Below are 16,616 nucleotides of genomic sequence, written 5' to 3' on the forward strand. Positions count from 1 at the left end.
CCCATACTGATGACCTATACAGTGTTTATGAGCGGTGCGGGTCTGACAACCGGACCCCGCACAGATCAGCTGCTGCGGATGCCACCGGGCATCGAACAATATTGCCGGAAGCAGATGGCTCCGGTCAAAGAATAGCGGCCGAGCTATAGTACTGCTCCTACTCAAGTGAATAGGAGCAGAGCCGCAGTTCTGCCGAACAGCCACTATGCAGTGGTCGGAGGCATCTGCTTCTGGCTCAGACTGCTGCATACCGTTCAAAACATCCAGAGCCCGGACGCAGCCAGTGTGTAGTCCAGGTGTCGGACCTGCACCGTTCATATATTGGTGACCTATCCGGTGGATAGGTCATCAGTTGTCAGAGCGTAGAAATTCCTTTTAAGGATCCTCCTTTATTTTTTTTAGGCCAAAGTGGAGAGCGGTTACAAGGTCTCTCACTCTGGTGGTCCTGTCCTGCATTACACAGACAACCCATTTATATGAATGTGCATTGTGTAAAGCAAAATTTAGCCTGGGGTTATGCTGCACGGAAATTGAACTCTGAGGGTATGTTCACACGCCCTATTTACGGATGTAATTCAGGCGTTTTACGTCTCGAATCACACCTGAAAATATCACTCAAAACCGTCTGCAAACATCTGCCCATTGAATTCAATGGGTCTTACGGTGTTCTGCTCGGACGAGGTGTATTTTTATGCGCCGCTGTCAAAAGACGGTGCGTAGAAATACAACCGCCTCAAAGAAGTGCATGTCACTTCTTGGGACGTAATTGGAGCCGTTTTTCATTGACTCCAATGAAAACCAGCTCCAATTACGTCCGTAAAAGACGCCGCAAAAAACGCGTGCACTTGTCAAAACGTCTGAAATTCAGGAGCTGTTTTCGCCTGAAACATACAAACAGAGCGGCAGAACAGGGTTTGGGGGGCCACTTTCTAGAGGTAGGCGTATGTCCCAGAGGTGGGACCCGCATATATCTGACATTTATCACACATCCTGTGGATATGTCCTAAATGTCTCTGGGGGGAAAACCCCTTTAATAGGGTCAGGTAAACAAGTGTAACTTAGGCCTCATGCACTCAGCCATGTTATGGCTGAGTTTTGTATGGAGCTAAATTAGGCTACAGTAGACGTGCATGAGGGCCTTACTGTATATCCGAATGCTTAAATTTTAACTTTTTTTTTTGTCATTTTTTTTTTTTATTGTATTTTTTAAAAATCCAAGAGAAAAATAGTTACATCAGATGTCGTATGTACAGAGCTATTCTCTTAAAGCATGCTTCTATTGGGGAATAGCTATGCACAGCGCCCGACAAAGCATTGCTGTGTATATGCAGCATTATAGGCATCAAAAGTGCACATAAAAAATACTACCAACTGTAGTTCCCATAAAATTGTGCCAATAAAATAGCACCACTTATCTCTCTCCCTTTATAGAAAAGAACCGGTTCTCACAGAAGAACGTATTATCCAGTCATGGCCGGGCATTCATTGTTCTCTCCAAAACTAGCTCAGTCCGTGTGTGTGTGGATCTGCAACAGCACCCCTAAAATCAGACACATACTTTACGTCACCACAATCACTGGCAGCCATAACAGTAGTTTGTCACCCATTTTTTGCAAACCCTGAATGGCATATAAATCTACAGTGCTATGCAGAACTGCATCCAATAACAATTCAGTTGTGATTTCAGGTTTAAAAAACCCCTGATAAATACTATAATGGCTGCTATGAGTGGTTTACACCTTTGGAAAACCACCATCCGATTTCAGGGCTTAAGAGACTTTTTGATTGCATTATAATAATGGCTAGATGAACTAAATATGTACGAAGGTCCCCCAAAACTTGTTCTTGCACAAACTACTTCTCTTTCAGTAATGCAAGTTTGTGTTTTTTGTGTTTTGTTTTATCCCCTCTAGTTTAATTAATAAAATCACCTGGAGTGATTTGCGCCAAATTTATTAAAAGGCGCATTTCTTCTTAAACTTTGCATGTTTCAAAGTGCTTTTCTATTTTTGTTGAAAGATGAGAATCTCAAATTTTACCACTAAAATGTCACATAAACTGCATAATAGATGTGGGCTATTGTGTTGAACTTCGAATCCTCCTATTGACAACCAGCAAACTACGTTGTTACTTGCATAAAAAGTTGTCTGTCATGCACTGTAGACTAATCAGGCAACTTAAAATTTGATTGGGAATAATTAAGATGGTAAAATGTATACTATTCAAGTTTTTTTTTTGTTTTTTTTACTATCGAAGACTCTTTTTGTAATGACCTATGTATCACATGATTAGACCTCATGCACACGGCCGTGCCCGTAATCACAGCCCGAGAGCACGGCTGGCCGCCGACGGCCTTGGGCTGCATTTTCGGGCTGTGCTCCCTTACAAAGTATGGGAACACGGCCTGTAAAAATAAAAAATTAGGACATGCTCTATAATTCCCGGCATGGTTCTACGGCACGGACACCTAGTCATAGCGGTACAGAAAGGTGTTCGCAGCCAATAGAACCGGACGGGTTCGTAATTGTGGTCCGCAATTACGGAGTTTTTTTTTACGGTGGTGTGCGTGGGGCCTCAGTCAAATGAAGAAATGTTTTTGTATTTTGTTTATGCTCTTAACTATCATTTCAAGTGTCCGCATACTGATGTTTTTTATTCTTTTCCTTTTTTTGGTAGTTAAGTAAAGTGTTTCCCAACAGTAAAATGTACCTTGAGAACAATAATGATGTCCCATGTATAAGAAAACTGGAAGTGGAGAGTACTCAAACAAATGCTACACATCATTCCAACTTAAATGGGCGAGTGGGCATAGAAGCTGTGGCAAGTGACTTCAATGAGCTCATACTTCTGGACAGCTTTCACAGAGCGGCTGATGCTAAGAGTGAGCGGGAAAAGTCTTTTCAAAACGGGCAAGATTGTTGTGTTGCCTTTGGAGAAGACTTTGGCCCAACTCCTGTACAAGGAAGGTAAGTGAGAACATGTAAATGAGTAAACCTGTCTTTTCATAAAGTGCTACATCAATGGCCAAAGAGAAACCGACCTTCAGCAAAACTCTAATATTCCACCATTACTTATATTATACATTTTGTGACCCATCATGGCCTCTTGCTTATGTTTACTTCTCATATGTTGGCAGTTGTGCAGTGGTTAAATCGGCCATTGTCTGGCAAATGTGAAAGATGTGCTACATTAGAGAGGAGGGTGGTTAATCTGATCATCTAATACATATTGCACATATTCCACCTTGTTGTTTTATTGATTTTTATAAGGTAAGGCAAGGTGCTTGGCTTTTTTACAATCTAAATTTAGGGCTCATTCAGACGAGCGTAAAACTCATCTGTGCGATGTGCATTGATTTCAATGGGGCCGTTAACACATGTGAGTTTTCACGCAGCGAGGGTCCGCTGCGTGAAATCACTGCATGTCCAATATTGGTTCGTTTTCACGCACCTGCGCGCCCATTGAAGGCAATAGATGCGTGAAAACCACAGATGCAATAACGCAACGCACACGGACCAGATTTACATGCGTAAATCTGTCACACTCGTGTGACTGTAGCCTAAGGGTATGTTCACACGCTTAGCAAAAAACTTCTGAAAATACAGAGCTGTTTTCAAGGGAAAACAGCTCCTGATTGTCAGACTTTTTTAAGCCACTTGCAATTTTTGCTGCGTTTTTAACGGCCGTTTTTGGAGCTGTTTTTCTATAGAGTCTATGAAAAATGGCTCCAAAAACATCCCAAGAAGTGACATGAAATTCTTTTTCGCGGCCGTTTTTAAAAAACGGGCGCTTAAAAAATGGCCCGTCGGAACAGAACGCCATTTATGCCATTGTGAAAATACCCTTAGGGTACCGGCAACAGCCCGGATGTCGTCTTTGGGCTGCATATGTTGCTCTGTAAGGCCTTATTCACACGAACGTGTCAGTTTTGCGCTTGTAAAAACGTAGCGCTTTTCTTGCATTGCAGTTCCATATGACCTCACCGGCTGTGTTTTTATGCGCGTATGTCATGCGTTTTTTATGTCAGCAAAAAAAATTTAAGGATGTGTGTTTTTTTCCCCCTCATTTCTTTAGCAACTGGTGCGCGAAAAACATGGACTGTCTGTGTGCTGTCCTTTTTTTTTTTTTCACGCACCTATTGACTTTAATGGGCTGTGGGGTAAGCAAAAACCCAGCAAAATAGGACATGCAGTGAGTTTCACGCAACGGACAAATGAATAGCCCCATTGATTTTCATAGGTCCATGTTGTGTCCGCTCAAGCCATGTTAAGTGTAAGGGTATGTGCACACACAAACTCAAAAACGTCTGAAAATACGGAGCCGTTTTCAAGGGAAAACCGCTCCTGATTTTCAGAAGATTTTTTAAGCCACTCGCGATTTTCACAGCTTTTTTTTATACGGCCATTTTAGGAGCCGTTTTTCTATAGTCCCTATGAAAAATGGCTACAAAAACGGCTGAAGAAGTGACATTCACTTCTTTTTCGCTGCCTTTTTTTTACGCGCCCGTTTTGAAAAACTGCCGCAAAAAAGACGGCCCGTCAGAACAGAACGACGTTTTTCCCATTGAAATCAATTGGCAGATGTTTGGAGGCGTTCTGCTTCCGATTTTTCAGGAAGTTTACTGCCCGAAAAACAGCTGAAAACACTCCGTGTGAACATACCCTTAGAAGGGAGTTGGCATTACAGGAGCTCTGCGTAGTATACAGGGGGTGGTGCTGCAAAAAGGGAAAGTCGTAAAAGCTGCTGTGGAAGGTGAGGCAAGATGATGGAAATATACCATGCAGGGGTGTCGTGGAGAAAGATGTAACGAAGGAGGAGTAGTGCCAAACTTGTAAACTATGCTTGTTATTTAGAATGTACAATTTCGACCGGTGTTGATGGTTCACATGGCCATAGAACAGATTCACAGCTCTTCCCACACTGGAAGGCACAGCATAGTTACTGTATTTACAATTCTCCCCACTGCTGAGAGGCAAAGACTTTGTTATGGCTCAGCCTGGAGAGATGTCGGGGAGCTGTGTTACTCCTCAATTCGTCATGGCTACTTTGTCTCCTTGCATTCATTCAATATTAGATTTATTTTTGCTCTTCTTCATGCACTGACTATCTTTTGCAGTGTATAGCCATCCATTTATGCCACTTCACGTTTATATACTACTTATCTTGTGCCAGTCTGTGCAGTAATGGGGTCTCGTGTAACTATTACTTGTCCAGTGCATCACACAGCGAGTTGTCCTTTTTTCTCTGTAGGTTTGTGGATTCTTTTTAATTGTATTATTACTTAGCTTTTATTGGTCATTTCAATAAAGATTTTCACAATTTTCTATATCCTTTTGTTTTTGGTAGCATCCATTCTTTGTAGGTTGCATATATGACATATATAGGACATGTATGACGCTCTCTTGCACTTGCATTTTCAGGAATTGGATCCTTGTTGTTTTTTGGTCTGTTGACAAGTGCCACATAGTGGAGGGAAATTATTAGACTGCAGCAACAACACAACGGCGGGACAATGTTGAATAAAGCTGCAGTAAACCGTATTAGTAGTACATAGCAGTATAAGGCCATGGTAGATAGCTAAATACTTTAGGAAATAAGTATTTGATCCCTTGCTGATTTTGTAAGTTTGCCCACTGTCAAAGACATGAACAGTCTATAATTTTTAGGCTAGGTTAATTTTACCAGTGAGAGAGAGATTATATATATAAAAAAAAAAAAAAAGAAAATCACATTGTCAAAATTATATATATTTATTTGCATTGTGCACAGAGAAATAAGTATTTGATCCCTTTGGCAAAAAAGACTTAATACTTGGTGGTAAAACCCTTGTTGGCAAGCACAGCAGTCTGACGTTTTTTGTAGTTGATGATGAGGTGTGCACACATGTTAGATGGAATTTTGGCCCACTCCTCTTTGCAGATCATCTGTAAATCATTAAGATTTTGAGGCTGTCGCTTGGCAACTCGGATCTTCAGCTCCCTCCATAAATTTTCGATGGGATTAAGGTCTGGAGACTGGCTAGGCCACTCCATGACCTTAATGTGCTTCTTTGTTGCCTTGGCTGTATGTTTCGGGTCATTGTCGTGCTGGAAGACCCAGCCACGAGCCATTTTTAATGTCCAGGTGGAGGGAAGGAGGTTGTCACTCAGGATTTGATGGTACATGGCTCCATCCATTCTCTCATTGATGCGGTGAAGTAGTCCTGTGCCCTTAGCAGAGAAACACCCCCAAAACATAATGTTTCCACCTCCATGCTTGACAGTGGGGACGGTGTTCTTTGGGTCATAGGCAGCATTTCTCTTCCTCCAAACACGGCGAGTTGAGTTAATGCCAAAGAGCTAAATTTTAGTCTCATCTGACCACAGAACCTTCTCCCAATCACTCTCAGAATCACTCTTTGTTCATTTGCAAACTTCAGACGGGCCTGTACATGTGCCTTCTTGAGCAGGGGGACCTTGCGGGCACTGCAGGATTTTAATCCATTACGGAGTAAAGTGTTACCAATGGTTTTCTTGGTGACTGTGGTCCCAGCTGCCTTGAGATCATTAACAAGTTCCCCCCGTGTAGTTTTCGGCTGAGCTCTCGCCTTCCTCAGGATCAAGGATACCCCACGAGGTGAGATTTTGCATGGAGCCCCAGATCAATGTCGATTGACAGTCATTTTGTATGTCTTCCATCTTCTTACTATTGCACCAATAATTGTCTCCTTCTCACCCAGCTATTATGGTTTTGTAGCCCATTCCAGCCTTGTGCAGGTCTATGATCTTGTCCCTGACATCCTTAGAAAGCTGTTTGGTCTTGCCCATGTTGTAGAGGTTGGAGTCAGACTGATTAATTGAGTCTGTGGTCAGGAGACTTTTATACAGGTGACCATGTAAGACAGCTGCCTTTAATGCAGGCACCAAGTTGATTTGGAGCGTGTAACTGGTCTGGAGGAGGCTGAACTCTTAATGGTTGGTAGGGCATCAAAAACTTATTTCTCTGTGCACAATGCAAATAAATATATATAATTTTGACTGTGATTTTCTGTTTTTTTTTTTTTTATATATAATCTATTTCTCACTGGTAAAATTAACCTAGCCTAAAAATTCTAGACTGTTCATGTCTTTGACAGTGGGCAAACTTACAAAATCAGCAAGGGATCAAATACTTATTTCCTTCACTGTAAATCCCCCCCTTTTTATTTGGTGGATTTATTCCAATAGGTTACATGCGTACCATAGACCGTTACAAAATCCTCCTCATTGCACTATAATCCTGGAACGAGCACTCTAAATAGTCAAGGAAATTCCTTCTCTACCAGTGGTCTGCTAATCTGTCAGATCTAGGGGGCACAAATTGTCAAAGCAGTAGTAGCAAGTAGGGTTACTGATGTGCTTAATCCTTTACTGGATTGCTTCTGTTCATAATCTTTCATAATAAAAATATATCGGGGAATTGATGCTACAGGCTAATAATTCACAATGTCAATAGTTCTTTATTAAAATGTATCTAATAACAAAGGCTGAGATGGTAAAGTGTATTGTATGGAAACGCAGCTTGGCAGCAGCTAGACTTTACTCCGAGGCGTAGCTTGGTTCTCCAGCACCCAGGGCAAAGATTCAGTTTCGCGCTCCCCCAACCTCTTTCCCGACATCTCCTTCCCCCTCGCCATGTTTGTTTTCTCTACCAATCAATGACGTGTCATTTCTTTTCCACATTTCTTTTATATGTAACCCGAGCATAAAAACATTAGTACATTTTACAAGCAATATAGTTCTATACACAACACCAGAACAAAGCTCAGTACATATATACAGCACCAGAACAAAGCTCATTACATATATACCGCACCAGAACAAAGCTCATTACATATATACCGCACCAGAACAAAGCTCCGTACATATATACAACACCAGAACGAAGCTCATTACATATATACAGCACCAGAACAAAGCTCAGTACATAAATACAACACCAGCACAAATACAATCCAATTTAGTGCAACCCCTGCCATATAGGTATGTACGGCGTAAAACTAAAGCTCCCAGCATGGCCCGAACAATGGTAAGGATATGCTGTTTCACAAAAAATAAATCGTATCATATAATCATACCACCCGTCATCTCACTGCAGATCATACAGTGACTACATTACTGATTAGAGGCAGAATAAACATTTATATTAAGTGACTCACCGGTGACGTCTCAGATTCTAGTTCTTTTTCTCCATCTGATCCAGACCTCTATGATGACTTCTCCTGGTCACAGCCCATTTCTGCAGTTTGCCGCTCAGATGTCTTCAGCTTTTCACTTTTCCAACATTTCTACACCTATAAACAAAGATAAAGTTCTCATTATACCACACACTACGCCCCTAAATATAATAGTGACACACACACACACACTGTGCCCCCTATAGATAGTGCCTGCATTGAGCCCCTGTAGATAGTGCCCCCATATAGCCCACCCCTGTATATAGTGTCCCAAAAATAGCTCCCCTTATAGTTCTCCACAGATAGCCCCCTGTAGATATAGCCCACCCCTGTATATAGTGCTCCACATATAGCCCACCCCTGTATATAGTGCTCCACATATAGCCCACCCCTGTATATAGTGCTCCACATATAGCCCACCCCTGTATATAGTGCTCCACATATAGCCCACCCCTGTATATAGTGCTCCACATATAGCCCACCCCTGTATATAGTGCTCCACAGATAGTCCACCCCTGTATATAGTGCTCCACAGATAGCCCACCCCTGTGGGGACAGTTTACGGATGCACATCCGTAGCCTTCCATATTTGCGGAAGCGCCCATAGGCTTCTATGTGAGAGTCCGTGCCATAATTACTGTCAGGAATAGGACAAGTTCTATAAAAAAAAAAATTCAGCACTGACACCCATCAGTATAATACTGTAAGGTGTCCGTGGCCCATAGAATTAAGTGGATCAGTAATTACGGCCCGTAATTATGGATTAAATATACGGTCGTGTGGATGGGGCCTAAGTAGGCATATACTCCTCTGTGTTCTTATCTGTTAATATTTTGATTACATAACACACACCGCTCATGAACAATTGTGGTCCTGACATTTTTAGATTCCAGAATTCTACAACAGCCGAAATGTACTTCTCCATTTTCACTTTTTTTTTTATTCCCCCTGTACTTGAAGCAAAATTAAATTAAGGCTATCCACTATGTGAAGTGAGAGGTCAATCGCAATCAGGGAATATCTTTTCTTGGAACAAGACGTAGAGATTAAATGTATTTTTCTACTGAGGTGAAACATGAATTATTCATCTTGGATCAGTTTGAGCCATTGCCAAGAATGAGAAGAGCCTTCTAAGCCTTTGAGAGTAATTTGTAGATCCGTTATAATATGCTGAAGGATCATTGTCACTACTGCAAGCAATGATGCTTTGTGAGATGTTAGCAGCGGTAGCACCTGTATTAATGTTTCTCAATGTATTCTGCCCCAATGCCAAGAAAAATGAGCCAGGGAAACTGCTGTGCTAGACTTTTAAAAAATTAACCTCAATGTCATTTTGCCAGGATGTGCTGTGGCTTATATCTAATTTAAGGAAACTGCAAGCTCACGTTTATATTTATATATTTTATTTTTTTTAATGTATATTGCTCATTTTCCCCTTTTGCATATTATATATCCATTATGTGTACAAGTGTGACCTTTTCAGGATGCCTTTTTTTTTTTTTTGCTTAATTCCTGTTTTAAATTTTGCCAAATAAAATCAAAGCAGAAAGTAAGTATAATCAAGATTGAGAAGTAGCATATATAAAGATATGGATAGACGTAACAGATTCAAATTGCTTCACACACCGGTGTCAAACTTAGCACAGTTACTTATTATTCTAAGAGGTAAAGCCTAAATTCAATTGGAGGTTCAGTCTCCTATTTTGGAACATTTATGCTTCTGGAACACTGACATTAGCTACTGACCATAGCATAATAAATGCATATAAATCACTCTTATTTGCTTGAAAGGCTATGTACATCTTTGACATAGCGAACAATAAAAAAAACAAAAAACACTAAGACCTGAATCCATCAGGTCTGCGGGACTAACTGGTTTAGTGCCAGTGGGTCCTGCGTTTTTCTGACACGTAGGATGCACCTGTAATTGATCATATCCAAGTTATGAACTTGGATGTGATCGGTAACAGCTCGATCCTTCTGTTACTGAACCCATCAGTCCCGCGGATCTGATGGATTCAAGTCTTGGCAAATTATACAGCTGCTCTATATACAGAAGGTATAGCTGTATCTCAAAAAGTAAAATATTTTAAATAAAATGTATTTAGGAAGTTGCACCAATCACACTAATGCACAATTTTGTAAAAAAAAAAAAAACACAAAAATGTGCATAGCATTTAAAGAAGAAAAAAAGAATTCAATTGTGCAGCTAATTATGCAACGTATGGTACTAAATAAGTGAAAGGTGTTTTACAAAAATCCTTCTCGTGTCATGAAAAAAATCCATGTGAATTTAAGGGAATGCTGCAGACTTTCAAATTCATGGACTTCTATATTTTGGTAAGTATTCTCCATACAGAGGTCGAGTTTTTAAATGGGTTCCTCCAGGGGCGTAACTAGGAAAGACTGGGCCTCATAAAAAACTCTTGACCGGGGCCCCCCTGGGTGCCACAACCAGCCCCCCTTATAGATAGTGCCCCCTGTAGAATGTGCCATACAGCCCCCTGTAGACACTGCTATATAGCCCCGCCTATAGACAGTGTCACACTCCATTTGTAGATACGCCCCCCACCTCACCCTTGTAAATAGTGCCATACAGCCCCCCTGTAGATATCGCCATAAAGCCTCCCCTGTATATAGCGCTATACAGCTCCCACTGTATATAGTGCCACACAGCCCTCCTTAGTAGATAGTGAAGCACAGTCCTGCCTTAGTAGATAGTGCCACACACAGACCCCTGAATACTGCGCCACACTCAGCCCCCTGTAGATAGAGACAGAGCCCTTGTAAATAGTGGCATACAGTTCCCCTATGTGTATAGTGCCACAAAGCAATGGCACATCCGAGAAAGTTGTATCAGCCAGGGAGATGTCAATCAAACATGGAAAGGTGGGTTTGGAGGCAGGACTATGTGACTCTTCAGGGTAGCAGCACCGCCCCATGACCCTTTAATGAGTAATTAGCATATAGAGTGCGCCGTTTTAAAAGTGGATTTTAAAGTTTTTGCTGCATCTGAAAAAAACATACAAGAGAATGTTTGGAAATATTGTCAGGTCATGTAATACTGCATGGTGGTGGTTCAAAGGGTTACAACTACCAGACATGTTCCCATGAAATATACAATTAATTGAGAACAATTCCATCTGCCCTGCAATTTTGTTATTATAAATATATTCTATATAATTTACAGCTCCACAACCAAGCTCCGTACATAAATTCAGCACTAGAACCAAGCTCCGTACATATATACAGTAGTAGAATCAAGCTCAGTACATAAATACTGCACTAGAATCAAGCTCAGTACATATATACAGCACTAGAACAAAGCTCAGTACATATATACAGCACCAGAACCAAGCCCATACATATATACAGCACCAACCTCCGTACATAAATACAGCACTAGAACCAAGCTCGGTACATATATACATCTCCAGATCAAAGCTCGGTACATATATACATCCCCAGAACAAAGCTCGGTACATATATACATCCCCAGAACAAAGCTCGGTACATATATACATCCCCAGAACCAAGCTCGGTACATATATACAGCACCAGAACAAATCTCATATGTATAAACCGCACCAGAACAAAGCTCAGTACTTAAATACAGCATCAGAACCAAGCTCAATACATATACAGCACCAGAACCATGCTCAGTACATCCACAGCACCAGAACCATGCTCAGTACATCTACAGCACCAGAACCATGCTCAGTACATCCACAGCACCAGAACCATGCTCAGTACATCTACAGCACCAGAACAAAGCTCAGTACATTTACAGCACCAGAACAAAGCTAAGTACATATACAGCACCAGAACCAAGCTCAGTACATATATACAACACCAGAGCAATACAGCTCCATTTAGTGCAACCCCTGCCATATAGGTTTGTACGGCGTAAAACTACAGCTCCCAGCATGGCCCGAACAATGTTAGAGATATGCTGGGAGATGCAGTTTCACAAAAAAAAATCATACCACCCACCATCTCGCTGCAGATCATACAGTGACTACAGTACTGATTAGAGGCAGAATAAACATTTACATCAAGTGACTCACTGGTGACATCTCAGATTCTAGTTTTTTTCTTCTCCCTCTGGTCCAGACATCTATGATGGATTTCTCCCAGCAATGACCCATTTCTGCAGTTTTCCACTCAGATGTCTTCAGCTTCTCACTTTTAAAAAATTTCTGCACCAATAAATGAAGATAAAATTCTCAACACCTCTAAATATAATAAAGCACCATACACAACATCACTAACTATAATAGCGCCATACACTGTGTCCCATGCACACACCGTGCCCCCTGTAGGCAGCGCCCCCATAGCCCCCTGTAGATAGTGTCCGCCATAGAGCCTCTGTAGATATTGCCCTACATAGAAGCCCCTGTAGATAGTGTGCCACATACAGCCCTCTGTAGATAGTGCCCACATGGACTCCAGAGCTGCAAGGCAATAGTACTAACCACTGAGCGACCGTGCTGCCCTACATGTAGCTTCCGCTATAGATAGTGCTCCACGTATAGCCCATCTCAGTAGATAGTGTCTCACATATAGCCCACCCCTGTAGACAGTGCCCTACATATAGCCCCCATGTAGATAGTGCCCCACAAGTAACCCACCCCTGTATATATTGTCCCACATATAGCCCACTCCTTTAGAAAGTGCCCTAAAATAGCTCCCCTATAGATAGTGCTCTACATATAGCCCATCACTGTTTATAGTGTCTCACAAATAGCTCCCCCTGTATATAGTGGTCCACATCCCCACATATAGACGACCCTACCCGTCTGTAGATAATGCCACTTATTAGAAAAAAAAAAAGAAACTTTACATACATGATCCCGTTGCCGTGCCGTCCCATGGCAATGCAGATTTGCTCCAATCTCAGCAGGTCTGTAGGAGCTGAACGACTCGTCGTTCAAAGGCGCTGATTGGCAGGGCAAGTCATTTTGCCCCGTAAATTAGCGTCATTGTAAGGTGCTGAATGGTCAGGCATGCCCGGCCATTCAGCGCTACTGCATGTATTTGTACCTGCGTGCTATATATGCAGGTACACTTACTGCAAGACTGGGTGGCTGTTGCTAGCACCGGAGATCCCTTCGGTGCTAGCGACGCCTATGGGCATGAGGGCATGTGTCGCCCGGCACATACATGTTAGAGGCTCGGCGGCGCGGGCCCCGTAGTAGCGGCACTACTGCTGTAGCCGCCATGACGGCTGGCAGCACGGGCCCCCTCAAGCTGCGGTAGTTATGCCACTGGGTTCCTCCTACCAGTGTTTCCTGTACCTACAGGGGCCAGAATGAGAGCTCCTCAGCCAAGATCGGTGTGGAGCTGATAATTCCCTGTATTCCTGTTGGCTGTATTGTTTTTCTTCTTTGGTCCTGTGAGACCAAAGCAGCATGGAGGGAGAAGAATAGAGTCTGTCTAATCGTGCGCATCCTTTGCTGGTCCTCCTCGCCAGGCTCTGCTAGAAGCTGTACCATGCTTCAGAAATTATCTTCCAGCAGGCTGTTCACACATTTTGCCCTCATTCTGCCTTGACGTACACACCTTCCTTCTGTATAAGTGAGGGGAGCATGTTGGGACTACAAACCAGGTGTAAGTTGTTGCTGACCAATGTCTATATCCAGATTTCTGCCGCAGCCTGAATCCAGTTAGTCGGTGTCTTCTGCTGCTGTCACCATGGAGTCCCAGTCCACCTCTTTACAAGGTAGATCAACTCCTCCGATGTTGAGTGCCCCATAGGGAAATGGAGTGGTCCTGCATTCTTGTATTTCCCACACTTTCCTAACTTACTTCCTCAGGTAGTCAAAGACAGAGCCACAAAACCTTAAGTGGAGTCTAAGAAAGTGAAAAGATGTGCTGTTTGTTCTTGCGTCTTCCTCAGGAGAAATGTTCCGCCATCAAAAATTAAATAAATATATATTCAAAGACAATGTAGCTAAGACTATTTTCTATGTATGAGAATACACCTTTTAATAAGTCAGTTACCATATACCACTATACAAATAGCTATTATTGAACGAAACCCAGTATACTAAGGCCAATATCGCCAATTAAACCCATATACAAGAGACAAATAATACCATATCATGTCCACAAATAACCACTACATAGGGACTAAATAATACCACCATACTGTTACTGAATAATATCTTCATAACAGGAAACAACTATTCAATGAAGTAAAAAAAAAAAAAGATGACCTCTCACCATCCCTAGTGATTATGTCATATATGAAATGGGAATAGAATTTTAATCATGACAGAAATAGATTACTTGGAATATGAAGATATCATTCTTAGACGCTGCTAAGATCAGGACAGCGAATGTTGGTGCGATCGGCGTCTCCATCGCTGTTCCTGCTAGCTGTCTAAATTACTGGTCAAGTTTAAAGGCATTATGATAGAAAGTATGTTACAGGGCATCACAAATAATCATTCTGCGATGCTTTTGTCTGTATGCTCCAGGATTCTGCTCACCATCTGTACACTCAGATCTCGTAGGATTGAAGTGTACAACCTTTCTACATCAATTGTTGCCTGCTTATAACCAGCCTGCCAGACCACTGAATCGATCTCCGCAAATAATTTGGGTAAGGCAACATGGAGTGGCGCTGACCCGGCTTTAATGTGGCCAACACCTGCCCCGGCACGACGTTCGGCACGACTGTCAAATATCCTGTTAATGGCCGTGCATTTTCGCGGGTGAAATAACCCTTTACCTGCAAAATCGTGCGGCTATTAATTAATGCACCCTTTGCAGGTAAAGGGACGTTTTACCCGTAACAATGCGTAGCCATTTGACAGCTGTGCTGAACATGGTGCCAGCTTGGCTGTTGGTTGCGTCGCAGCAGTGTCACTGCCACTTCCGGTTAGTGCCGCTTCCCACCCGAGCTACCGCTCTGCCTGATGTCCGTCACATTTAGGAGCAGGAGTGCTTTATTTTCCCCTGTAGTGGTGCTTCAGGGAAATTTAACACTGACTACCCGGTTTCCCCAAAGATTACAGCTGTTGGCTGGGGTTCCCAGTGGGGAAACTCCTTTTATCTGCTTATTTGTCTTGAGTTTGATGCAGACTTTGGGCACATGGCAGTGATCCTGTACGTGCAAGTCACCATATTCTGCCTTAGGATCAATGGTTCTAGGTGAGAATACCTTCATTTGAATTGGTCATTACATTATCTTGCCTGGCCATGTTAGATTTTTTTATTTATTTATTTTTTAAAACAAAACCATCAGTACTGGTGTCAGTTTGCTGGACCTTGCTCTATGAATTATTAGGAGTTATGTCTTCATACAGTTTTAATGCATGCTTAAAAGGTCAATGCCGTAGCTTTCTTATAATTGGCTCTACAAATGAATCATTTTATAATTAACTTTTAGAAATTCTCAGTCAAATATTCTGTCTCTCTTGATCTAGAATATTCAAGTGTTGTATAGATTTGCTGATTTGAAGACAGTGGGTGGAATTAACCTTGCTTCGTCTGTTTTCTAAAGTAGAAAAGTCACAAATGCATCCGGCATCGCAATCTGTGCAAAACATTAGGACACTATGCATTTATGCTGCCAACGTCCCTTTTCCGAAAAGTGGGTGAGGCTTACGGAAAGGTGGTATGGCCTGCCGCAGCCTGACTAATAAACTGGCGTAAATTATCGAGGACATAGATGCTAGCACATAGCTGTACAATTTGCAAAAACCAAAGCTAATTTTGGCCTTAAATTGAAGGTCCACCAATGAACACCACCATTTTGTAGTGTTTAAGTGTGCATTTTTAATTTTTTTTGTGTGTGGCACTAGCTACGGGCGTGTGTGTGGCACTAGCTACGGGTGTGTGTGTGTGTGTGTGGCAGTAGTTATGGGGGTGTGTATGTGGCACTAGCTGTGTGTGTGTGGCACTAGCTACAGGGGGATGTGTGGCATTATCTACGAGGGCGGGGTGTGTGGCATTATCTACAAAGGCGGTGTGTGTATGTGTGGCATTATCTACAAAGGGGCACTGTGTGGCACTATCTACGCTGGTTTCTACGCTACCAGTAGTGGTCAGCACATATTACCTAGCCCTAGTGATAGTGAGACATCACCTGCTGGTAAACAACGGGATAACTAGAGAGAGATACTGGCCGGGCACCATAGTAGTCTGCATTAGTTTGGTTGACAACATTTTTTTTTGTTGTATGTCTGGGAAGAAAGCCACGCCCCATTAGCCACTCCCACCAGATAAGCCATGCGAATAACACCCACCCATCAATAAAGCCACAACCTAAGGGTCTGTTGAAGAAAAAAAAATAAAATGTTGGCAACTATGCGCTTTGTATGCAGCCTTTTAACAATTCACTTTATAGTAATGTTTGGTCAGAGCGTTTTTCCCCTTTAAAAAAAAAAAAAAAAAAAGCAGGAAAAGTGCAAAC

General features: G+C 42.2%; 1 protein-coding gene across 1 annotated transcript in view; it reads left to right on the plus strand.

Moving 5' to 3' along the window:
- The first annotated feature begins 2,682 nt into the window (after positions 1 to 2,682).
- The window catches only part of OCA2 (OCA2 melanosomal transmembrane protein), a 188,814-nt gene continuing 174,880 nt past the window's right edge, over positions 2,683 to 16,616 (plus strand). Inside the window, exon 1 of the mRNA XM_075850311.1 lies at positions 2,683 to 2,966. Within this exon, the coding sequence (XP_075706426.1) occupies positions 2,704 to 2,966 (263 nt within the window). The 5' untranslated portion in view covers positions 2,683 to 2,703. The remainder of the gene's footprint in view (positions 2,967 to 16,616) is intronic.

The sequence above is a fragment of the Rhinoderma darwinii genome, chromosome 2 (genome assembly GCF_050947455.1).
Source record: "Rhinoderma darwinii isolate aRhiDar2 chromosome 2, aRhiDar2.hap1, whole genome shotgun sequence".
Taxonomy (NCBI): Eukaryota; Metazoa; Chordata; class Amphibia; order Anura; family Rhinodermatidae; genus Rhinoderma; species Rhinoderma darwinii.